This window comes from Anser brachyrhynchus, assembly GCF_964034855.1.
Source record: "Anser brachyrhynchus genome assembly, chromosome: 19".
NCBI classification, from domain to species: Eukaryota; Metazoa; Chordata; class Aves; order Anseriformes; family Anatidae; genus Anser; species Anser brachyrhynchus.
In genome coordinates, this window is record NC_137712.1 from 1,304,168 (window position 1) to 1,330,531 (window position 26,364).

Below are 26,364 nucleotides of genomic sequence, written 5' to 3' on the forward strand. Positions count from 1 at the left end.
ACTGCTCTCCTTTTAATCGGTTTTTTACAGAATAGTACATTAATAACCATGTTAGAGACAAGATGGGTTTCCTGTGTACAAGATTGTGCAAGCTCATTAATTTAGATTTATAAAGGCTTTACCAGTCTCAAAGAGGAGAGGCAGTACAAAGCTTTTAAATAGAGGTAAAGCACAATTAAAAGGTACAGAACACACATTACTAACGCAGCAGAGATTAATTCTCAAGTAGTACAGGCTCAACCAGGTTACCAGCTGTTACCCGAATCAGAGCATCCTTCCCCCTCCTTGTCCGCCGTTTGCCTGCTGCTCCAGCTCTCCCGTCATGCTGCCAGCCCCAGGCTGCGCAGTGGGTACAGCAGCACGGCCACATACGTTACACTCGATTTCACACACACATGCTTCACTTGCTTGAAGCTTTGCGGCTAAACAGGTCTGCCTTCTCCTGCTGCTCCTTCTCCGGCCCACCAGCCTTCCCCTACACGCCACTCGGCTCTAACGCGGCGGTGAGTTCTCAAACTTCTGCTGGAATTTTGCTTACAGAACACCGATGTTTGCGAGTGATACAAACCAACACTGTGCTCAACAGAAACCCACCTACAGGAAAGGGGATTGCGATAGTGGCTTTTTTTCCTGAAATTTATGGCAGTTACATTCAGCATTTGGTAATATAAGGTCTTTAAAACAAAAACCTTTAAACCTAAATGATTAATAGGTCATACACATTCCAATTCTCCTTAAAGAGGATCTAAAAAAAGCCTTAAAGAGAAAACTCCTTTAGAGTTAGGAGCAAAAAAGGAATCTCCTGGGGATGAAAGAACCAGCCCTTTTCTTTCACTCCGCTACCCCGCAAAAAAGGAAAACACCACCTTTGCAAAAATTAACAGGCATAGTCAGGCCATTGTTCAATTTGGCAGTTTCTCCAGACACGCTAACACCCAGTGCTGAAGTCAATGACCAAACCCCAAGTCCATGAATGCAATCTACTTACTGCTAATGACCTCCCCCCAACCCCTTTCCCTCAGGGTGTTCCATTCATTCTTCAGTGGTTGACGTAATTTTAACAGAAAGCACCAAGTTTACAGAAACAGGTGTACATGGTTGGCTGGCACCTTTTGGCAACAGTTCTGTTACTTTTGGTCCTTTATGCACTCTTTTCACATTTACTATTGCACACCAAAATCTAACAACATCACTTCCTATACACGTAATTTATCATTTTAAAACAAAATGTTATGGGACACCAGGGGAAAATATTAAGATGACATTACAAGGTTTTTAATTCTTTGGAAAGCCTAATTCTCTAACTACACCTAGTAATACTATATAACGGACTTTCAAGAGCAGGTAAAAAAAAAAGGCAAAGGACCATCTTGCAATGAATACTCTCAGCTAATCTGGGGCTCACCGAAACACTTACTGGTTTAAAAATGTTTTTAAAAAATTACTCCAGTTCTTCTAATCATTTTTCTACACAGAAAAGCAAATTAATAAAAATAATGAAGAAAATGGTTCTTGCCACTTCCGTGAAGGAAAGCAAATCTGAAAGACCAGGTGATGCTGATCAGACTCTGTTCGCCAAAAGCTTGCAAATGGGACGCAATGCACAGGGTCATCACCAGCTTAGGTGTCGTTGTGCCATCTTTTAAACTAGTAAGATTTAGAACAAGACTGATTTAAGGATCAAATATTATCCTCAACTAAAACCCAAACTTCAGGACTAAAAGAATTTTCATACATTGGTCTTAACATCTCAGATATTCAAGTAATAATTACGTATTATAGGACACTTCAATATAAATAAATTTATATTGCTTTTAGATATGATCTGGCCATATCTTTTTCGAGGGCATATTTGTGCTTCACTGCTGTGTGTTATCGGTCAGGGCTGTGCTTGCAATATTAAGTTACATGTTCAGCACCAAAAACCCGTCAAGGCTAAATAAACAGAATGTTGCAGTGGTACACACACTGAGTTCCCACAGTAAGGCAGATCAGAAGAATTCCATTTCTATTGAGTGTTGCTCCTCCACACAATCAAGTCTCTAATAAAGGAGAAAGACTATTAAAAAAAAAAGTTACCATTCCACTCTTTCACCTGTGATTACCTTGGCAAAAATGCTATACTGAATTACATATAGAGCCCTAGAAAATAAGTTTCTTTAATTATGCCTTGACAAGCAGCACAGCCAAATCAAGCACTTGATACTTTACATAAATTGTTCTAATTTCAGTTAACCAAGTGATTTTAAGTACTAGTTCCTTACAGGTTTTAATCATCAAAATGCACACACACAAACACACACACAAAACCCAACAAAAAAAGCAAAACGACAACAACAAAAAAGAACATATTTTGTAAAGAATGTGAGAAAGATTTTGTTTCCTTTACCAGTCACAGACACCAAGTCTTAACACATCCCTCTGTCAGAAGTGCACTGAACACTCCAGGAAGAGCAAGGAATAATACTGACATGAAAAAGTTAAATGCTCACTGTCCTTTTTCAGTGTAATTCTAACTAAAAAAGAACAGCAATTGCTTATATACAGGTGACAACCACTGGCCATCACTCAGACCATTTCATTCATGAAAAATTTATGGGGTGTTGTGCATAAAAACGTCTTTGAATTCATAATTAGCAGTTTAAGGGAAAGGTGGGGTGAGAAATCTATAAAACACCCTGACCTGATGTCATGATATGTTTCATAAAGAACAGTGTTATATTTTAAAATATTTTATATGAACAGTAAAACTTGCACTGCTGCATAGCAGACAACATGAAGAACATTTAGTAAAAACATTCACTGAAACCCCTGGCATATGTATTTAATGTCACTAATCAAAATATATATTACAGCCCAAGGTTTTGTTAAGGATCTCTGTTTGGGGTTTGTACAGTATACACAATATTTCAGAAAAAAATATTACAGTAAGGTATTATTACTCCTTTTTATATTAGACTTATCTATTGTAACTTACAGTCCCTCTCCTCTATATATTCAAACCTTTATAACACCCTAATGCCCTAGCCAAAAAGCGTTTAGCTATCAATTAAGCCCTGTCTATTATAAATTCCAGTTTCAGAAATTTCAGTAATTACATTTTAATAAATAGTTTAGTTTGTCCTTTTTTAATCTTGAGATCTCTCCTTTTGAGAAAGTCCTTTCATTTACCAAAACACAGTACTTAACAACCTGTTAGAGGTCAGAGAGGCTTTTGCTTGTTTATTTAAAGGATAATGAGTCCAAAGATAATTGCAATGCATTAAATATAGTTATATAATATTTACATTGTCCTCTCAGATTTTAAATTTAGGTGAAATACAATTGGTAACTAATGTCACCTACTACAAACTTGCAGTGTGGCTGGTGTTTTATTAATAAAAGGTGTATTAAGCTAGAAAGTATACTAAGTGGTTGCCCTGATTCTTCTTGTTTCAGTATTCCATTAGAAATGAAGTGAATTATTCACGTGAGTAAGAATTCAGGAAAAGGGGTGATGAAAAAAAACATGGAGACTTTTCTGCATATTTTGAGATTCCAAAATACCTGAAAACTGTGGTCCCTTTTACAGTGCCAGTATCTACAGGGGAGAAAAACGCAACCAAAAGAGAAGAGGAAAACCTGTTAAATTAATTTGGTTAGTAAAGGTGTGTTTTAAAATGCCGCAATTCTGTACAATATTATATACAAGGAAAGTTTCTTCTTAGCTTTTGCAGCTGTTGTACATTCTTATAGACTCTTCTGCTAACAGTCTGCCCGTGTATGTGCTGTTTGAGTTACTTGCGATCATCAATAGTCTTAATGAATTCAACTGCTGCTGTGAACTGCATCCACCAGTAAGATTCTTCTCCAGATAAACAGTTGGCATAGAAACTACTAATGTACTGAACAGTGGACAGCAAGCAAGGTGGATTTGCCTGAGGGTTAAAGAAGAAAAAGATAGTTTGTTTGCAAAGCTAACTGTAGAGAATTGTAAGATACATAGTAGTACAATTCTATTTCTGCAGTGATCTCACAAATATGTACATGATTATGCAATACATCTGTAGGATAGTGACTGCTTATCCAGACCACCCCCTTTTCACATCCTCAGAAGACATCTGACTTGGTGAAAGGAGCATTTTTCCAACAAGGAAAAACAACTAACAGGCCAAGAGAAAGAACAACACAGGCAGAATCTATAAAAGCCATCACAGATTTTAACACATGGAATAGCCTATTATTTTAGAATTTTATACATCACAGACCATTCTCCAAACCCTCATGCTTCAAAAAAATGCAAGTCAGTACTAATGTGAATCTTGGATGTCGAAGAGGACAACATTAAGCATGCACAGATAACAGAGGCTGATGGACACACAAAAAAAAACCCACCACCCAAAACAACAACTACAAAAAAGAACCATCACCATCACTCCAACAATGCCTGGTCCCAATTTCCTTGGTTCCAACTAGCGAAGTTTGCTTGGATTCAAAAACCGTAACTGTGATCACATTTCTGATGTTTCTATTTAAACATGCTGAATTAGTTTTTTTGTTTGTTTGCTTGTTTAAGTTTAGCATGCTCCCAGTTACCCAAATGAATTATTTTTCTTCCTAATGTGTGCTTGCTTATTAAAAGAATTAATTGAAGTTTGTGATCTTTGCAGAAGAACTCACCTTTATGAGAACAAAGACCAGAACAGGAACAAAATCATCTGCCCCAGGTACTGAATCTTCATTTGCCAAACTAAGCAGGTTCATGATTGTTGAACACATTCGCAGGATACACTGTACTTTGTCTCGGGGGGTTTTGTAAGCGCTTATTGTGCGGATTTCAGACTGTGCAGATGGCCACGGTGCCTCCCGGAGATATACCTAGGAAAAAGAAACACATTGCCTGTTCTCATTTGTCCAAGCTACTAATGTGCACCACAAAGGATCTGAGGTACCACAGACTTGCAGGCGGGAGCAAGGCTCCAGACTAGCAGGAAGCTCTAGGTCAAGATGGTTGCATTACACTCAGAAAAAAGGTCGCTTCCTGCTGTGTTATAATGAAAAAGTACAAGGAGACAATGCTGTATGTGCAATTAACATGATTAGCCTGTACTTATTACTGACTTCTCCAGTACACTATTTTGAAAGAAGGTAGAGCTGTACGTCTCTGTCTTCCCTATAAGCAGCTTTATGAATGCTCACTGTTTGGAGTCACACAGCTCAAGCACTGAACTAGGAAGGCTGCAAACATTCAGCCTCTCGCAGACTTCTTAAGCCTACCAACCTGCTTTTAGTTACCTTATTAACCATGAGAAAATTGAAAATGCTGTGCAAATTCAGAGATGTGTCACGGTTCTGTTAATGATGGCTAGTTCTGAAAGCTAACTTGATAACTGCAAACCACAGCTATAGCCTATGAATCACATTAGAAATATAAAGGGTTGAAGTCTTGTCTTTTGAAGGAAACTATCAGAAAGTTACTGCATCTTAGTATTGGCGCAGTGTTTTTCGTGCAGGGTATTACAGCTGGCACAGACAGAAAAACAATGTTTCTAGATGTAAAGCAAAACAATCCTCCCCTCATCATAAACACAATCAAAACCCAAGAACCTCAACGCACAAAGCAAAGGAAAGGAGAAGTTGTTACCTCAGGTATCTGAAGTGCTTTGTGGTTTGCAGTCACTACTTTAGATAGCCTTTGTATATGTTCATGAAGGACCCTAAAAACAAACAGAAAAAATAAGAGTAAGAGGTAAGCAGCAGCCAGCCAGTAGCCCCCTGGGGTTTCCCAGTAGTTTCAGGTTTGGTATACTGTAAAGAAGATCTTCAGAAATGTATATCACGGTGGTCCCAGCTAATGGACATTAGGTCAGTAAGTGACACGCAGGATTTTGCCATACAATCAAGTTCAACTATGCAGCCAGTAAAGCATTCAAAAAACATGTTCTAAGAAGTAGCAAAACACCTAAATGCATGGAGAGTGCTGTACTAAAACAGAAAATGGAAAGAGCAAGTCCTGAAGCAGATTTCAATTATTCTCAGCATACACACCTGCAGAGCTGAAAGTCTGTATCTCAAGTCATTATACTTAAAATTTTATTTCATTCTAGCTGTTTGCTGCAAACACAAACTTTTGCACGTGATGCTAAAGTACTTCTTTGGTTTTGTACAAAATGTTCTAAAAGGAAACAAGTTTATATGGCATGATGGCCTTACGACAATCAAGTTTGTCACATGAAGACCACAGCGCTTCCTTCTGCACCAACTGCAAAAAAGAAACCAGGTACTTCAAATTGCAGTAACTTACTGGTCACGCAAAATATCTCCATCCTGATTAGGGTAGAACGCAAGTTTGAAAATACGATTCATCACACTGCGCTCTATAGCTAATTGTGCATCCTGAAGCTGTTCTTCACTGGCATTCTGCCATATGGCATCCTGAGCCATCGCCCCATATAAGAACTGAAGAAAATCTTCAACTTGGGCTGTTTTATCATCTGCTGCTGTAAGTTTCTGGAAATCTGATAAAAAGTAAAAAAAGCACATTCAGTTAAAGTTTAAAAAACAAACAAACAAAAACATTTCCTAGATATTTTTCTGGAAAGAAGAGCTCAGAATACATTTCAGACTTCTCGCTAGGCAACACTGGAGCTCTGTTTTGCCCACACCCTGGTCAGGGAAATTCAGGCAAGAACACCTGAATTAAGCAAAGGAATTAAAGGAAAAGCATATAGACCATATTTAGCAAAGCATACGGTTAAAATACTTGATAATGTATCAATCACTTCCTCTGCAGTACCAATTCTTGTACTTTCTTTCTAGCCACCCACAGAGATAACGCAGAACAATCACCAGAACTGGTTGGAATGAGTGCACACAAAGTTGTCAGGGAGAGGGAAAAATAAATAAAATCAAGAAAACCTGTGTGTACTATTTTCTACCCCTACCTTTATTAAGTATGCATAGTTGCAACATTCACATTTATCTACAAAATACAGAACGAGTGATGCAGCCAAGTTAATGCAGCGTGACCAAATCACTGGCCATTCATCAGCATCATATTTATAGCATTCTGGATCAGAAGACAACTGCCACTCACATCTGCCAGCAGCCTAAATGCCACAGTTGCCAATTTCTCTTTTAGATCATCCAGAAATAGCTGCCTTCTTTCTGTCCAATGAAAGGGCTTAACTCCTTTTCTGGGTCACTGAATCTTGTTACCAGAATTTAATCCCAGTAGATATAAATTCTTATACTAATACCAGCCTATTCAGACAGATTTAATATACAGCACTATCTGCTCCAGGAGCAAGAACTGACTCCAAATTTCTTATGTGCTTCATTAAGTCAGGTATGTGCATATATAACAGAAATAGTTTGTTCTAAGAGGCCCTGTTTTGGGAGTTGTCTTCCTGTGCCTATATTCCTTATGCTATGACATTTTTGTATCTTTGATTCATCTGATTCAAATTACTACTCTTCTCCACATCTTCTAAGATACAACCACAGGATCTGTGCTGATGACTAAATGCTGCAACTTAATTTATCATTTCATAATTAGTCAGTCAATCTTAATTGCTTAACAGTGTTCATGCTTGGAGCAGATGCTAGATAATATGACTTAGCATCACTTTTAAGGCCAGGTGAGGTGAAATTACTTTCATTCTAGCCCATGAAAAACACAGACAGTTACCACAGCTTAGCTGACACAAGACAATGTTAAATCACAGTAATCTGTACATTTGAGCCATTAATTCACTAGCTGAAATGAAGACTGTTTTAGGAATCCGCTCCTCAGACCAGGAGTTATACTTTAAAATATTAACCCAAGACAGTACGTAAATACCGAGTGAAGTAATATAAACAATCCACAGTCTGCATTAATCTTACCTTGAATAAACTCCCTTATTTTCTTTTCTTTGCTCTCGAGCAGTAACCTCACACATACTGTAGTGAAGTATCTGTTGGCCACTTCTTTATCTCGCAAAACTCTTTGCAACAGCCTTTCCAAGTGTGCTTGTGTTGTTTGTAGACCTTGGCGACACCGAGTTAAATAAGCGATATATGGAGCTCTTTTCCTAAAAGAAGTGTTCTACATTAGATTCACAGAGAAGATAGAAAATAATAGCTTTATAAACTGTTAAGCTGTAGTGCAAGAATAATCTTCAACCTGCTGTTTTTAAAACAAAGATAACACCTGAATTAGGAAATTCAGTCTTACACAGACTTCTCTGCCTGAATTCACTGCCCTTGCAGCACTCCAGACTGCAAGACTAAAGCAAATTCTAAACTGCCTCTTTTGTGTGTTAAGAGCTGAACATTAGCCACAAACTGATTTAATTCAAGTTTATTTATACCTGAACTGACTTAAGGTCCAAACTTTAAGCCATTCCCAGAAACAGGAGACAATGTCATCACTTTGTGGGAAAGCAGAAATATAATACCTGATTTGGTAAAGTACAATTTAAATCAAAATGGATCTTTCCAATCTGTTAGTGAGTAAGTATATGAATTCATAAACCCACTAATAATGAGACACAGAACAAACCTATAGTCCTCTGCAATAGAGGCCAGCAGCTTTCGACAGGTCCTGTTATCAAAGCGGCTTACACATCGCATTGTTTCTTGCAGCTGGGCCATCAAGTTCTTGTCTTGAAGGTTAATAGCTTCAGCTAGCTGAACTTTCAAGAAGCACACTATTTCATTATCTAATAAAGAAAAAAGAAAAATTATTAAGGAAAAGGATGTAGGCATAATGAAAATGGAACAACAGTCTTGAATATGGGAGACGTATGCAGCAGTTTAAACCAAAACTTCTGTACATGACACAATGAGTGTTAAATTAAGTATTTCTGAGCTTCCCAGATATCAAGGGGTAAGTTTTCATATCACTACCTTACTTACTATTTAGAATTATTCTGAAATGTGAAGAGGACCAGACAAGAAGACAGATTGACCTGTCTGCAAGTAAACCTATAACCTGCAGTACAGGCATCATTAGACTGCAGAAAAGAGGAGATGAATACAGTACAAAACATTTGAATGCATAAAGAAAATTTACCTTCAGGGTCTGTGTGATCTGGTAGACCATTCCTTGTTGAATGTGTCAACATTGGAAAGGCAACAGAATCTGCTGAACAAAGAGCCAACCTCAATTTCTTCTTTGCATCCCTTAAAGAGGAAAAGCATTTTCTTAAATGCAAACACAGCTTCTTCATTAAGCAGTCTGTTTTTTGTTTCTGTTGTTTTATTTTAAACTTACTAAATGTTATTTAACATAATTTTAATACACCCATGTTGTCAAGACTTTCGAGTATCAGTTCTTTTGATATACCACCTAGACCAGTTTCACATGAATTTTTCCAATGAATTGCTCTCTCCTCTCAAATTACAACATCCCTCACTACCTCGGTGGAAATAGAACAGTCTGAGATGCTCAAAACTAAAAGCACATAGAAATTTACAATTAAGGAAGACACCATTATCCACACTGATATTTGTGGGAATCAATAACATGGCTTCAGCTTTTACTTCTGCTTTGTGGTTACGATTAAACTCGCAGATGTGTTTACCTATAGGAGAAAGCAGAACTTTGTGGCTGGGCTACTTGACTTGCAGAGTCTGGTAGATCATCTGCAGACATGTTTTGCAAAGCCTCATCACGTGGAGAGTCATGCACGCTCTCACCATCCCCTGTAGTCTCTATGAAAATAAAAAGTTACACATGAGTGAAGGAGTCTGAAGAAGAACCTAGACTAATACTCTAGGAGAAACAAAGACAGCAAATAAAATAACTTGTTCTGAATAAGTGGAAGACCTATATTGAAAAATACGCAATCTGCAAGTTACTAAGAAGAAATTGCAACAGTTTTCAAAGACAATATACTTCTTCAGTATCCATTTGTTAATAGCACATCTCTTGCCAGTTTGCTTTTTTTAAACAGCCACCTCAATGGCAACATGGAAGAGCTGCCCTTGGGAATACTAATTTAATTCTCAAACAAACTACTCTACAGGTTATATGAGAAAATGTTCCTGTTTTAAAGCTCACATTGTTCAGGTGTTAGCACTAACGTTTGTCTAGAACACTGAAGTGCTTTTTATCTTTAAGGAGGAAAAACTATGTCAGTGATGACTATAAAAGCCAGGTTCTCACCTCCACTGTCATAGTTTACTAAAGCTCCTTCACTAGGACTGGTTCGCTTAATTGCATTCCTGTATTTATCCAGAATATCTTCTGCAGCTTGCGCCTGTGCACTGAGCCTTGGGCTGGGATCATCTGAAAAGACCATTAAAAACAAAAGGAGTTAACCTTATATTGTGACAACTGAAAGCTAAATACAAAAATTTAGACTCATGCATCTGGACTCTGCCTTAGCCAAAACAAATAGCTGCTTGTGTTGCATAAAACCACAATTCAAATACATTTATGAGGTCTGAAGCAAAAGTAGGAAAAAAAATAAAGTGTAATGAAAGCGAGCAAATAAAGCCAAATCCTTGGCATATTTATACTGTATACACAAACAGTTCTTGTCTATTTGAAGACTTCTAGAAATGACTAGGAAAATAGAAAACTCAACACCCAGGTCCAAATTATGTTTAAATTTAGCACTGAAGAAATTATCACAGGAATGCGTCTGCAGCTAGCCTTACAGCTCAGCTATGATAAGGACGCAAGCTTTTTAATGGAGAGAAAAAAAAAAAAAAAGATTCGAGCCAAGGTTCCAGTACTATTGACAGAAGCATCATGACAATTTAAAAATCAGTCTTCAAGGAAACAAGTCTTTATCCACTTTCTTATTCAGAAAGTGGGTTGTGAACATTAACTATAATAGTGCATTTCTTTCTGGTATTGGACACCTAATGGGCACTCTGGAATTTTAAAGGGCATGTTACAAGCAAAAATTTCTATGATGATATTATTCACATACCTTGAAGTGTTGAGTATCTGTCAGGCACCATGTCATCTTTGTCTTTTTCCTGTTTTTCTTTCTTTCTAAATGGAATTGGAGCTGAAAATGCAAGGTAGCTTATCAGGGACTACGCTGAGATAAAATCCAGACTGAAGAAACTTTAAGAAAATGGCTAACGAGGAAATTTGTCACCAAATAAACATCATCAAAAGCCTATCTGTGAGTTGGAGCTAAACTGTATTATCAGCATATGCAGTAAGTTCTACGGTTAACAAAAATACTACCAAGAGCCAGGCAGAGCGCTTTTTTTTTTTTTTTTAAAACAGCTTTGCCTTCCAGTACATTCTACGAAATTATTAGGAGTCATGTTGGTTTCCATTTCTATTTATTTTTAATTTATACTTTAATTTAGCCAACAGTCATAACTCAAATATTTGTTGTAATGACAAGAATCTTTTCTGGCAACTCCTTCCCATTATTAAGTCCAGGGGGAAGATGTAAAGACAGTCAATTGTGAAACAGAAGACCAAATAAAGCAATATTAAAACACTGATATTGTTATTTATAGTCACACATTGATGCTCTGAGGATTATCTTATGAAACAGTAAAAAATTCTATGGAAGTGACTAAAGATAAAATAAAAAGGCATCACGTACTAAAGCACCAAAACCAGACAGACATGATCCTACCTTTGGGCATGGCAGACACAAAACGTTTTCTCCACCATGGCTTGTTTCTGTCAGACTTCTCATCATCACTGTCTTTTCGCTCTTCAATCTGTAGAGGGATGGAATATGTATTTTAGTACATTACCACATCACGTGTAAAGACAATTTCTCCTCAACAGCTACAGGTTATGCTTTATCAACTGTAAAAACAGAACTATGGCAGAGTACAGAAAGCCAGAGCAGGTTAAGTTAGAAATACCCCTCCTGAGGAGGACAGCCAAGAATACAACACAAATGCTGTGAAAAGAATTTATTTTTTTTAAATCAATTGCTTTTCAGGAAGCTGCACCATTTTCCATTTTAACAATACAACAGAACTATTTCTGAAATCCTACCAAGTCAAGTAAAGCTTATCCAGTAAATTTAAGAGGAAACAGGTAGATTTAAGTCAATCTGAATGCCTGTAGTTTTAGTTTGCAAGTCATTGGCCAATTTTTAAGAAGTACCCACAATACATTGTAATTCCTTGGTTAAAAACATTTACTAACAGCTTTCTGGCATGAGAAGCATAGTTATAGTGGGCACGCTAGGGAAAAAAACAAACCAACAACACAAAATGATAAACAGGAACCTCACCTCTCCCCTAGAGGAGTCTTTACTGGGAGATGAAGACGACGACTGAGATGCAGCCACCAGAACGGCTGTCCCAGTGTTGGTGGTTGGCATCGGAAGTTCCCTCTCCTCGTTACCAGGACGTCTGTTCCACCCAGGATCACTCATAGGTCTCCGAACTGATGACACTATATCTGAACTCCTGCTGCGGACTAGCCTTTCTGGGTAAGAATGCCTCTGCTTGAATGCTTCTAGATCAGTTGGAATTAAAGCGTGAGACCCAAAGTTTGGCAATCGGGCCTCATTACCTCCCATAGCTCCTTCCAAAATCGGTGGATCTGGTGGTGGGTGAGATGGTCTTGCATAGTGTACTTTAGGCCTTACTACAGCTGATACACCTGAGGTAATAAACATAAAAGAAGCCACACACATTTCTGTTAATATTCATCCAAATTAGCTGATACTAACATAGAAGTATTGAATGGCAATTTTTATTAACAAAGCTTATTCTTTACCACTTACCCTCATTTGATGACAGAGGGTCAAACAATGCAAGCAAAGAATCTGTCTGAGAAGGAGGAGATGTCAACTGACTAGCTCCTGAAACACAGGTTAAAAAAAAGTTAGCATTGTTCAAAGAACCACTTGCATGTAAGGGACATTGAAAAAACAGCCCTCAGTAACAGTTCACAGAACTTATGTTCTAAAAAATTATTAAAGATATTCTGATACGGAAAGATTCCTGTCTAATGTGGCCTGATGATCAAAAAACTGCATCACAAAAATGGGGAAAATCTTGAGGAGCAGACCAATTCCAAAGTGCAAGAAAACAATCAATGCAATTGAACAGAATTAGCAAAAGGCAATCTTAGATTGAAGGATCAAGCTCTAGTGCTACAAAATACCGGTATCTCTTTGCCAAACAAATACAGTGCTAGAAATAAGGAAAATACTGAACTTCTCAGCCATCAGATCTTTGAAATAGGGAAAAAACTAGGAGAGGAGGAGTATCCTCTGAGCTTCTACTGTGCTTCTACTACAACGTAAAAATTTGGGGATTCTCAATATCCATTATAAACACATCACTTTTACTAATGTTGTGAGACCTCAGTTATCAGAGTTTTTACTTCTCATTTACTGGTATCTTACTTACCATGGGCTGTTTCATCCATGTCAGGACTTGTCACAGAATCTTTTCCCCCAAAGTCAGAGCTACATTCAGACCTGAGATCCTCAATCTTATTAGGAATATCTTCAGATGTTGCACTAATACCTTACATATAACAAAAGAAGCACCTTAAATACTCTTCCAGACAAAAAGGAGGTAAAATCCTGAAGCTGTTAAAATGTTTGGTGAGCAATGCAATAATCAAGTCCTAACTGACAGCACCACTTAAGAGCATTCCAAATTTCCATAATTGTAAAATGAGATTTTATATTTCTGCTTTACATATTCAATGGTTTTAACACACCCATGAATACACTTTGAAAACGTGCATTAGAAAGATATTTCACTCTGATAAATACTTTGTGGAAAACTAGGAACTCAAGTACATATATGCCGATTTACTTAAAGTTACGATAATAAACTAAATACAAGAAAGTTAGGAGTTTCCTCTAAATCAATGCTCCACTACTAACCATTACTACTGTACCACACAGTATTCTATGCATTGCTACTTTTTTTTTTTAATTTTCTAAGTTAAATAAAGAATTACAGCTTTGAAAATCCCAGAATGAGTACAAAAAGTTACATATAATTTTTTTCTCATGAAACTAAAGCAAACGCAGCAGAGCAGATGCTATGTTCTAATATACCAGTGTGTTTTCAGACTCAATTAAACACACCTGATACAACGCTGAGGCCTGGTGTACTGGGTCGAGAGCTGACCTCCCTTACATCTGTGTCATCAGATGTGCTACCCAGCCCAGAACAGCTTTCCAGTTCTTGCAGTCTTTCTTCCTGTTTTAGGTCTGGGGCCTCTACAAAGGGAGACAACACAGAGAAGAGAGAAAAAGCATCATTACTCAATGCTAGGCTCCCTTAAAATTCACATACAAAAAGAAGAGTGTGAGGCTTGATTTGGAATATTAATTTTTAAGCTAACTGAACCACTTCAGCAAGTTTTCTCCGTGCACAGAAGGCAGGACTCTGCACAGATAGCAATGCCCTATTTGCATAGGCATTTTGACAAGTTCTTATCAGTTTAAGTATTGTATTACTTAGAGACAACAGTATACAGCCAAAACAACCAAAGTAAATCGTGATCAAATATAGCACTACTAAACAGCACTATAAAAAAGAGCTAACAATTTTGCTTTGCATTCCCTTCCCTCCTTTTTCAGCCCTTAAGAATTTATTAAGTAGCAGTAAGTCTCTTACAATGCTTTTTATCTTCTCTCTGCCTAGGAATAATACATCCTTCTAATACTAGAAGTATTCACAAATATTAACTTAAGCTTACAACAAGAGTTTCTTGAGGAAACAGAGGAAGAGGCTGTTGCTTTGGATTATATGCCTCTGGTTCACACTGAAGTAATAAATACAAGCTACATAATTCTGACCTGAGTCACTTGGTAATACTTCCACACTCCAGGCCTCGCTTGTGGTTTCTGATATGGTTGAACCTGTGCAAGGATCAAGCAACACAGATCCTGAACCTGGTAAACACAGCAAGCTGCCTAGCATGTTCTCTGCAGCTGCACCTGCAAAAGTAAAGCAGAAATGTACAACTAGATGTATACTTTCTGAAGATAAGTCTAACACAACGTGTTCTTATTTTTCCTCTTGTAAGTGTCCTTAATAAACTAATAATGAAAGACAATGTTACAAAGATAAAAATGGGCAACCAAACACAATACAAGTCATGCACACAAAATCCTCCTACAGAGCAGCTCCACTTTAATCAATGAAAACACCTATTTAGAAAGAGAGGAGAAGGGTTCTGGAGCTTCACCATTTCAAAGCAAGCATGAAACATTTTAACATACCAGATGCACAACTGAGTTACCTGCAATTTCTTGCAAATGGTCTTCATCAATATTTGGATCAAAGTCACTACCCAAGACATCTGTACTCCAAGTTTCGCTGACAGTTTCTGATATATCTCTGTCATCAGTCAACCCCATCATATCACGGATTTCAAACTTACGGAGCTTGTCATCAAGATTATCCTGAGTTGTGGCTATATAAAAATAAAAAGTTCTGAATTTTTTGAAAGGCTTCTCTGATTACTTCTAATTGAAAATCTGTAAGAGTACATTAAAGGGGGGGAAAAAAAAGCACAAACACTAATTCTGTCACATAAGATAGTGTTTACAAGTAAGGCCTGTAAAGCACCATTATACAATTCAAGAGATGCTCCCTGAAAGCAATGTTTAAGTACATCTGAGATGTAAGAAGAGTCTTAAAAAACACATGGTGACCTATCAACCAAACTGACAGATAAGGTAATGGATAAAATTTAACACATTATCAAGAAACTTACACAATTCCAATAAAAAACTTAACACAGAATTGTTGAAGTTGGAAGGGATCTCCAGAGATCATTCAAGTCCAAACCCCCTGTTCGAAACATGGTCAATTACAGCAGGTTGCTCATGGTCTTGTTTTGAAAATCTCCAAGGTTGGAGGCTCCAAAACCTCTCTGGGCAACCCGTTCCGGTGTTTCACAAATTTATGTTAAACAGAAAGCTATTCAGCTGCTTTAAGACTACTCCAAGGTAGACCACCTTATTCCCTTAAAGGGAAATTAAGTATCAAACAAAACTTTACAAGCAGTTTCCTATAAAGGACTTAAGTCTCAAAATTCCATGCAATTTTCTTTTCCTGTGGACTACAAGAAATATTTCTAGGAGGAAAAACAAAAACGCCACAGAAATAAATGCAAGACTGATTGCACAGGGTGAACATTTCCTTATTTTTTCCCCAAACTAGTAAATTTCTCAACCTTTTTCCACAGAACTTTGGCTTTAGCATCTACAGCACCTCAGGCACTTGTTTCAGAGAATTAGCACCTGCCTTGTTCATGCTCTAACAGCTGCAGAGCTTCAACACCATTGCTCCCAGAGGGGCCTGCACCAAGCTCTGATACAGACTCTCCTTCTAAATCCAAAGATGATACAGAGTTGGAGCGATTTGAAGGACCTGTGAAAACACATTTTACCATAAATCTAATTTGAATAACAGTTTCCAAATATACAGGATTAACAATCCAGGACACAATTAACAACAACGATTAAGAGAAATTAAGTAGTTGTTCCAATACAAGATACTGAACTGATGAACGAAGTGTTTTGCTACTCTTGATCCCGACTCTGTAGATTCTTAATCTGCACTATGATTTATACTTCACATGTACGAAGGACCATGCTGACTATCATAACCTACAAATAGATTACCAGAGATATCTAGAATCTCACCATTACCATACTTCAACTGAAAGTCAATAAAGCCTTTTTCTTTAATTAAATTATTGTTTATTTGAGAAGAAAGAGAGCAAGAACTACGTTACAGAAGCTATAAAAAATAAAGCACGCTAAATAATTTGTACAGACCTCTTCGACACCACAGATAAACTTCTGCTTTGTTGTGTCTGAGGTTAATATAAAGGAGTTGTCCTGAGTCCAGAAACCATTCTGAGATATGTAATAATTTATTAAAACATGATGAAAAAAAAAAGTCTGAGAACTCTAAGTTTAGAGGAAAGTTAGATTATCTTTAATAATTAGTTGTGCATTTAATTAAAAAAACAACAACACTCTTCTTCTAAATACACTTACTGTTTTTGGTCATAATACTCAGACTAAGTTATGCCTTTGCAGGTCAAAGTTCAGTTCCAGACTTTTTTCTTTGAATGGCTAACAGAAAAGACAAGCTCTTAGCTTGGTCTTTAAAACAGCAGAGATGACATGCTATATTTAACAGAAGTTTCTTTTACAGATAAGGGGAAAAAAAGTGACAAAACTTCTTCAAGACTTAAGTAACCCTTCACCTTCAGATATTCCTTCCAGATTATCACTGCAGAGGGAAAAGCGCAAGGTTTTATCAGGTTTACCATGGAGTTTGTTTTCATCAACAGGGACATCTCCTTGTCCGCCATCTGCGAGCTGCATGTTTAAGACCTGGAGAGTTGGGGGGAAATAAACAAGACTTTCTTAACATAATATACTTTCCAGATAATTACACAGTGAACAAAAACTTGCACATGCTTTTTGTACTTTTTTTTCTAGATGTTAATGGTATAATCAAACTCCTAACATTCCATTTGAAAAAAACACATTTATCTCCAAAGTTAGAGCCTGGAGGGGATATAAGGTAACCAAGACATGAACATAGGGCAAACCCTGGTAATAGCAGGCCCACCAGCTCCCTCCTTACTCCATCAGTCTGATGTAATATGGAAACTGATGGTTACACAAGGCTGCAGAAGGAGATAATCCCAACTATCAAGCAAAGCAGTGAAGATGAAAGCAGAATGCTGTTCTGTGCCTGATGAAAGAACAGGCTAGAAAACCAGCCTTAACCTAAGTGACATATTTTGAAGGCATTCGTGGCAACGTGACCACAGCTCCACCCTCACAAGAAGCTGGGCTTGTGTGATTCAAGTCTGAGCTGCCAAAAACATCAGGATCAGCGTTCCTGTGCTGTTATTCACATACATCACTTGATGCAGAGGACAAAGCACACAGGGAGGTAATAGAATTAATTTATTCATGCTCAGAAGAAACAGCCCCGGTTTGTTAAGCATGTTAGATGACAAAGCCTCTTCATAAAACTGCCAGCCTCATTTTTCCTGTGTTAATATACTGTTTTTCACAACTTGCAGATATACTAAGGGAGGAGAAAAAACTTCTAACACGTGGAAATTGGAAAGCTAAAACACCCAAGTTCAGTAAAACAAACAAGTGAAGATTTTAATCACTTTTTGAATGTATTATCTGAATTTAAGCACCACAACTTCATTGTTCTGCTATTAAAGAACACAGAGGCTGTATTTTTCAAAATATCTAAGCTGTAATAGATTTTGCATACCTCATTTTCTGACATCATTCCTGGAGTAATCTGTGGACCTGTTCCTAAAGAAATCACCAGCACTTCTTCCGGCTGAACTTCTGGGATAGTCTCCTGCGAGGATCCTTCGTGATCTCCATGCTGATCCATTAGAATATTTGATCTACTTCTGCTACGAGTTGCTAAGAAAGTGTTTTGAAATACCAACATTAGAAAGCTGTTCCTTGTTTAGGGAGAAAAAAAGACAATACAATGGAGATACAGAACTGCAATGTTTCAAATTAATAACATGCATACTAATAAATTTATAAAATGCCAAGTCTTAATAGAATTTGAGAGATAGAATCAGTGTTTAACATTAAGTACTGAACTGTGAAAAAGCACATAACATAAAAATTGAGAGAAACAACGTATGTCACATCCTGTTTGCCTGCACAATTTTTTACACCAAAGATTAGCACAAATTTCAGTAACTTTAAAGGGTCCAGAGTTTTGACGTGTAATCAAAAATGCAACCAAGTAGTAACAGTGAATTTGATGTGGTGGTAGCTGCAGAGGAGCTCCCCAACTATATACACTTGGAGGTGGGAATATGATGTCTGCACTCATTTTGTTAAAAAGACTACTCCATCCATATAATTCAAAGGAATTGAGGAAGATATTTATGTTTTAAATATTTTAAGAACCATGTGCTATTTCTTCGCTCTTTAAATAGTAGTCATACATGCCCACACAACCTAGAAAAAACATCTATCCTTAGAAGAGATTGCCACTGATCTAGTAATAGGCAAAGTTTAAAAAGCACCCAAAAAGAAACAAAAAGATCTCTTGAAAAACAGATTCTGCCTTTGTAAAATCGTGTGTTCCAATCACAGAAAGACCCTTAATAAATTAGTTGATAACATTAGGAAGTCTGTTACCAACAAAAAAGGTCTAGGTTCCTGTGGCTTATAAACGATGTTTAATTAATTTGCATTTTAGGAGGAAAAACTTTTAAGTAGAGAAAATTTATTCTAGTATGTGTCTCAAATGCAGATCCGCAAATACAACATCAGGTGTTTTATTCTGATTATTTGGTGACTCTTTATTAGTCTTTTCAAGTAGCCTCATTTTCATGTTTGACACTGTGGAAGGAAAAACACCCACAGGGAATTAACATTGCTAAGTATGGCAACGTGACACCAATTATTTCTTTATTTGATCCAGGGAATACAAGGCAAGTATGCAGAACTAACAGCCAAATTTTGATTTTAAAATCATCCACAAATACACATACGGTATTCTTAAAAACTACACGTACATAAAGAATGAGTTTCATATAGAAATCAATTACAAAATCTGAAAAAGAACTGATTGCCAAAGTAAACCAAAAGCATGCTTAAGTATGACAGTTGTGTTATAAGTAAGTTTCACAGAAAAGAACGGAAAGAGGGCATTACCCACCAAAAGGGGTTACTAGAGTTATATGAGCTGAAAGATTGGTAGCAGAAGTATCCCAGGCAGTAATGGCTGCCAATTGCTGTCCTGGATTTCGAAAGCATTAAAGTAAAACAAAAGAAATCAAAACTTTGAGTAACAAAACTATTTTGTATCATAAAATAAATCTTGTTGTGCCACTACTTTATAGGCCTAAGACCAGAACCATTCAGCAGCAGAGTTAAAACAACATGGGATAGGTTTGTTTTGGGGTTTGTTTTTCTGTGCCGCTTATCTGTCTGTATGTATTTTGATCCTACTACAAACTAACACGAAATGTCTCAAATGAACAGAAATATCCCATTTGGTCATATCCACATAAATACACAGTGACAAAGAGTACCACACTTCTTATATTAAGAGAAAATATTACTGAAATGGAAAAGTTCAAGATTCAGAAAACCTGTTCAAAAACAGGAAAAGAAAACATAAAATTGCATTCCAGTATCTTAACTACTGAAACTAGATTGGACAAATAATGGAGGCCAAAGAGAGATTCTCTTCTCAACACATACTCAAAGTTCTACTCTTTTTCTTCCTCCTCCACATTTGCTCCCTTCTATGATACAATCATTTTAAACTTATTTTGCCCCACTATTTAAGTGTCATAGCTTCCATCTTACCACTTTCCTAAGCAATCTTCCCTCCTAGATCTGCTTCCCATCTTCAAACTTTCCCTTTACTATCCTTGCATTAACCTAAAAACTACTCCAGCATTCTTCTCCAGTTCAGTCCAGAGTGGGGAAGCTCACGACACTCACATCAGAAAGTAATAAAGATACCTGGCTATTTATGCGAAAGAAAATTCTCTATCATCTACAGAATAAAAAGCAGGACCTGAAGGTGTAGCCAAAGAATAATCCTAAGAAGATGATTAAAAAAAGGTAAAAAAAAAAAAATATATCATGGTATCAGAAATCATGCAGGAAGCCTGTTTGCTGTCCTTACCTATTGGTAAGCGATTTTTTTTGTTAGCTGGAGTGGTTGCAGGAGAGAGCTGTGGGGTATTATACGGAGTCATTTCAAGGCTGCTGCTTTTCCCTGGTTTGTTCTGGGGCAAGTTTGCTAGCAAGTTTTCCAAAGCCATCCGATCTTCCTTAAGTTGATCACTTGACATCACATTCCGCATAAAACCAACCTACAAGTTTAGAAATAGAGTGGGTAAGAATTGCAGTGTGAATTACCAGCCCTGTTTATCCGATCTGTAAACACATGGGTGCAAGTTTATATTAATTCTATTTAGGAACTTAAAATATTACCAGACTAGTTAGCTGGCTGTATGTCATGTAAACCACTGTTCTACTCAGCCCCTCCAGGAGATTAACTGAAGACATTGGAGGAGTTTCAACTGCACGCCCATCAATAACTACGTCCAGGAAAGCAGCAACGCAGCTCTGCAAGGGAAGAAGTTTTGAAATGAAAGACCATGTACCAGCGGTTGAAAAGAACCTAAGTTATGACAAGAGCTAAATAGTTTACATAATAACATTAAGTTTTGCTTCCTACTTCTAACATCTTAGGATAAAATACCATGCATTATTAAACCCACTGAAAGGCAAGTAAGGAAAGTCTGCAGTTAGTTTTAGTACTTCCTGCAATCCTTTTCTGCATTTAAAAGTGCTACTTAAGTGTTCTTACAGTTTTTAAAGTGTTTCATTGCAGAACAGCAGTTTCAGATCTTAAATATGAATTAAACTGTTTATGGCAAATAAGCTGCCCCTTCCTGAAGGATCTGCTGAGCACAGATTAAAAGTGAAACAAGGAAGCAACACACAGTATCACTTTCTAATCTGACTGAACATTACCTGTACAATAGATATGTAACTTCGTATGATGACTGAAGTGCACTTTTAATTAACCAAAACCTGGAAGTTACACAAGCAAATTAAGTGTATGGGTTTTTTTTGTTTGTTTGTTTTTAATATATGGCTGTACATAAAAAATCATTAGTTTCATTGTTCTGATGAAGCTAGTTGCTATGGAGGAGTCATACTAACACATGAAAAGGCAAACAAAAAAGCAAAAAAAAAAAAAAACAAACAGAAGTTCCTTGTGCCAACAAATGACTTTTTAAACACTAGATTTCATAGAAAAGTTGCCTGCAGATCTAAGTGTTTTCTTTCGCATCAGTAAAAAACAGACAGTAATTCAGCATTTCAGTTTAAAAGGTAACTTGCTTTAATTTCTTTTCTGCATTTTCTTTTAAGAAGTATGATGTCAAAGTAGAAGTGAGAATCCCTGAGCCTTAATTCTAGTACTCAAGATTTTGTTCCCAGCTCTGTGCAGATTTAATCTGCTTTTCAGTACATGGAAATCCTAAGTTAACTGCTCAGCAAGTCCTATGCAATGTCAGAAAAAAGAGGCTACAGAAGGATGAAGTATACACAGGAGTCTTGGTTTTTTGAAGTCTGGACTCTTACTTTGTCAAATTTAGCAAGGTTGTTCTTCATACGTGGATCCCCCTCTTCAGAACCTGTCATTGCCAATTGCTGCAGAAGTCTCCCGACCTGAAATGAGGAATAAATATTGCAAAACATCATCATGATGGACCCTGTTATAAAAATTAGTTAAGGCAACTCTTCTGTTCTACGTTCATTTTAATTTAACATTGTAAATACTTTTGGTTGATTGGATAGTTTTGTATTTGCTTTTAGGGCAGAAAAAATGCAAGCATATTAAAAAAAAAAAAGCAGTCATTGCATTTAATAAGAAAATCTGCATGCACAGTATGCCATGAGTATCCATACTTCCTTCGCAAGAACAAAGCATGTTTGTTTTTACAACATGACCTAGATTCAACTCTCAATTCCGATTATCTCAAAGCTAGAGATTTTAAAAGGCTGTATGTACTTTACTAAGTGTAAGTGGGGAGAAAAACAAAACAGGAAAAGGTCTAACTCTTGATCAGAGAGTATACTCGTTATAAATCACCAACTGCAACCTACTCTCAGTTTTAAAGAGTCAACAACTGCAACCTGTGCTGCAACACGCAAGCTGCGATACTGGACAGGACTGCTAACGTACCTGAAAACCAATGCAAGGCCCTGGCAGTAAAAGTGTAGTGAGTAAAATTCACAGGAATGATTTTTGTGGGGATCACTGTCCACTTCGTAGACATTTTTTAAAAAGTTTTGTTACTTGTGTGGGCCATATCCTCAGCCAAACGAGTCTCACTTAATACCCACAGGCTATACCTCTATATACTAGCATTAAATTGTCCAAGTATTCGCGCAGACAAAAATTTGCCGTGAGGGCTGGGGAATACTCTAATAAAAGAGTAGACAGCTACACAGCTACATAGTGGTCACTACTGCTTGACAAGAGGTTTTTTTGTCAGAAAAATATTTCATTATTTTGTTAAATACCTGGCATAATACTTAACATTAGAAAGAACAGCACTGCATTAGTTTACATACATTCCAGAATTCATCTTACAGTCACGTTTACACTTTATAAAAGCTACTATGAAGAATGGAAGCTAAGTACATTTGCAGCTCTCGTAAGAGAGAAAGGAATACTCCCTGTAACATTTTTAAAGTGAATATTTTAAGCAAACAAGCAGATAAACTTTAGAACATGCCTTCTCAGCAACGATAAATACTGTATTAGCATTTATCTTGTAGACTGGAGGTAGAGCACTCTACCTTTAACACAGTACCACCCTGTTGCAGTAGAGGAAAAAAAAGCCAAGGACATTTCTTTCAAATTTTTTTTTAGATTAGCTTAAAAGGAGTCATACCTGCATCAGATTAAATCTTGCCACCTCGTTTATAGGAGCATCAGAAATTATCCCGTACTGTTCTGGGTTAACAATCGCAGGACAGATGAAACATGCTAGCAGGAGATCCGTGCACATTGCTCTGACCTCTCCGACCTCCAGCCTGTCTACACATGAGAGCGTTTTGTACATTTGTGACACGATCCATCGCAAGCTGTGTGGAAAACAGTATGTGTTTTGTTTGAGATAGCCTATGAATTTGTTCACCAAGGTCACCAATTTGGCCTCATTGGAGTCGACCATCTCTTGAACTCTTTGCTTGAACTTTTCTGTGCCCTTCTCTCCAAACAACTTTTCCTGTTGTACTGGAGAGAATCTCTCAATTAATTTGTTTGGATCAGTTTCCAGGTGGTCTTCGTCTTCAACCAGAAGCTGCATGATTGGCTCGTGTAAAGTTGCAGTAAGAAAAAGTTTTGCAGAAAAAAGTCCTTCAGAAAAAAGTTTGAATAAGATGCTGAACGCACAAGTACCTCGTCTCAACAGCCGCCTAGGGTTGTCACTTTCCTTAAGTTCAAATTCGATCAAGTAGCGAAGGACCTGGAGGAGGTAGCTCTCGTCCTCCTGCATGATGCAGTTGCCGTAAATGGAGGTGAAGACTGTGTGGATGACGCCCTGCGTGTTGTCCTGGTTGAGCTTCTCTCCGGCAACCAGACAGGATGCAATAAGCCTAGGGTTCTCTCTCAGTCTGTTTAGGAATTCTCCATAAGCAGTCTCCTGAAATCCCAACTGCTTGTATCCATCCACAAACTGCGTGTCCTCCAGGATTTTTGCATGCTGACAGCATTCAGCAGGAGAAGCCTCAGCACTTTAAAGAAAAACACAGAAACAGTGTAACTCGTAAGCAAACAAGTTTACCAGAAGGCATCAGGGGGTCAATCTGTTAACAAGGGTACACGAAGGCAAAAAGTCTTCCCATACAGTTAACCCAAACGATTGCCATATTCAGGGACAAGGACAGTTTGCTCCCATAAACTCTGAACAGAAGTAAAACAAATACACATATGAAATGGGGGTAGCTTAAACAGACAACAGGCAAGCCTCAGGTGAGTCAGACACCCTAGTTTAGATTTGTTTTAAAACTTCACTATTTTTATAGTCAGCACAGCAAAGGACTCGAGATAATAAGGATGAAAAATCTGATAGATTTGCTGCAATTCACAGAAGTTTAGAGTTTTTTCTCCCCACAAATTCTCCACTACCACCCCTCCTAGTCACCTTGTTATGATCAGTCTGTCCAAATTAATCCTTTGCTGCTTGGAAATCCATGCTGTGCGGTACAGCTTTTCAGCTGTCTTCAGTACATCCGCATTGAGCCTCTGAATCAGTTGCTTTTCCGAGTTCACATACAGTCGTTCCTGCTTGAGGTGATGAGCCAGCGTGTGTATATCCAGCTTCACCATCTTTGACAGTGGACTACACAGCACTCACTGAAAGAAAAGGGGGAAAAAAAGGTGAATTCCAACACTTCCAGAACTAGCTTTGTTGGCCCCGATGAAGCAGTAAGAAGGCTGCAAGCTTAGCAGTAAATATTTCCGTGGCCATCCTGCCTTAATGTGAGCTTTCCTAACAGCCAGTTTCATTAACCCCTTGACATGTCAGCACATCAGGGACACTTGCACAGCAGTGAGTGGCATCTTCAACTCGCACATCACCTGAGCCAGCAACACAGTACCCACAGCCCTCTTACACCGCACCTCCAGCAGGCAGGGTGAGCAACCGGCCACTACTTGGAGAGGGGCAGACATTCCTGCCGCTTCGATGCCACGAGCTCGGGAGAGGAAGAGGAGTCCAATTCTGACTACTGCCTGGTGAACATGGAAAAAGAGTTTTGTGCTTGCTTCTTTGCTCTAAAGCATGCCCGCATAACACAGCGCCACGCAGGTATCTGGGGGTAGTTATCTCTGGTCCATTAAAAGAGCAAAAAGCTGTCCCCTAAAAAGGAGACCCTGGGTATAAGGGGCACCAAGCTCTCAATATATTAATTGGATTTTTCTGCTACCTAACTAAAAAAAAAAAGAAGGATTACCACTACCTAGGTAAGGCAGAAGTTGGAAGTAAGTCTGGAGATGCTTCTCAATGGTAAAACTCACCCAGAAAACATTCCTCAAATATTTCCACTCAGAAGAGTATTTGGGGGGGCGGGGGGGGAGGCGTGATCCAAAAAAAATTATTATTTTTTTTTAAAAGAGAAAAACCTGAAACAACCAAAGGTTTTCCTAATACACCAGTGACAAAAAAGAGGTCACCACTAGCCACTGTCTGTCTCAACATCTTCTCCTTATGAAGTCAGAGCTTATACTAAATCCTAGTTACTAGTTAACAGTTACATAAACACAGAGTACCATACCACTCACAGCAAGTTCAAGCAGCTAATCCATCTAAAAATTAACTCATGGACAAAAAAAAAAACCAAACATCAATTGCATTAATGCTGACAAGGGAAGGGGTAGAACCACATAGATCAGATCACGTCTCCATAGCATTAATCATTAACTGCTCCAAGGCTTCTTCACCAGCAGCATTAAGAGCCATGCTAGGTAATTTGGGAAGAGAAGGGCTTTGATCCAGACCTAACAGCTACCTGTCGGACATCCTGGTAACGGATGGACGTCAGAGCTGTCAAGGGATCTTAGGGAGGATCCTTCAAAACCACGCTACAGTGAAACAAAAGATTTACTCCTCATAAGAGGCACCCTGTTTCACAAGACCGTTTATTCCACGCTTGAACAACTACAAAACGTTTACCAGCCACCAGTCTAATGCTCTCTCTCTTTACTGTTTTAAAGACCTGTGGCTCACTGCTCCTCATAGCTAGCAGATGATCCTCTCTACACACACAGATTACAGAATACAGATTAGGCCCAGGTTTTACATTCATTGGCGGGGTTGGCTTTTTTGTTCTTGTTTTTTCCCCAGTGAATGGAGAA

General features: G+C 37.8%; 1 protein-coding gene across 9 annotated transcripts in view; it reads right to left on the reverse strand.

The window, feature by feature from the left end:
- GAPVD1 (GTPase activating protein and VPS9 domains 1) overlaps positions 1-26,364 on the reverse strand; it is a 32,152-nt gene continuing 5,788 nt past the window's right edge. For 5 of the 9 annotated variants that reach the window (XM_080561871.1, XM_080561872.1, XM_080561869.1 and 2 more), the window contains 25 exons: positions 24,653-24,864; positions 23,399-24,242; positions 22,080-22,166; positions 20,919-21,053; positions 20,608-20,797; positions 18,205-18,365; positions 17,165-17,294; positions 16,192-16,317; positions 15,182-15,355; positions 14,736-14,876; positions 14,019-14,153; positions 13,324-13,443; positions 12,693-12,770; positions 12,195-12,568; positions 11,580-11,667; positions 10,908-10,988; positions 10,133-10,255; positions 9,549-9,678; positions 9,038-9,147; positions 8,525-8,684; positions 7,867-8,054; positions 6,284-6,497; positions 5,624-5,696; positions 4,660-4,857; positions 1-3,917 (listed from right to left, as the gene is read on the reverse strand). In XM_080561871.1, coding sequence (XP_080417997.1) covers positions 3,777-3,917; positions 4,660-4,857; positions 5,624-5,696; positions 6,284-6,497; positions 7,867-8,054; positions 8,525-8,684; positions 9,038-9,147; positions 9,549-9,678; positions 10,133-10,255; positions 10,908-10,988; positions 11,580-11,667; positions 12,195-12,568; positions 12,693-12,770; positions 13,324-13,443; positions 14,019-14,153; positions 14,736-14,876; positions 15,182-15,355; positions 16,192-16,317; positions 17,165-17,294; positions 18,205-18,365; positions 20,608-20,797; positions 20,919-21,053; positions 22,080-22,166; positions 23,399-24,242; positions 24,653-24,837 — 4,386 coding nt within the window. In that variant the 5' untranslated portion in view covers positions 24,838-24,864 and the 3' untranslated portion in view covers positions 1-3,776. Of the gene's footprint in view, positions 3,918-4,659; positions 4,858-5,623; positions 5,697-6,283; positions 6,498-7,866; positions 8,055-8,524; positions 8,685-9,037; positions 9,148-9,548; positions 9,679-10,132; positions 10,256-10,907; positions 10,989-11,579; positions 11,668-12,194; positions 12,569-12,692; positions 12,771-13,323; positions 13,444-14,018; positions 14,154-14,735; positions 14,877-15,181; positions 15,356-16,191; positions 16,318-17,164; positions 17,295-18,204; positions 18,366-19,626; positions 19,708-20,607; positions 20,798-20,918; positions 21,054-22,079; positions 22,167-23,398; positions 24,243-24,652; positions 24,865-26,364 lie in introns of all 9 variants that reach the window. The other 4 variants (XM_080561875.1, XM_080561876.1, XM_080561874.1 and 1 more) reach the window with 2 other exon arrangements.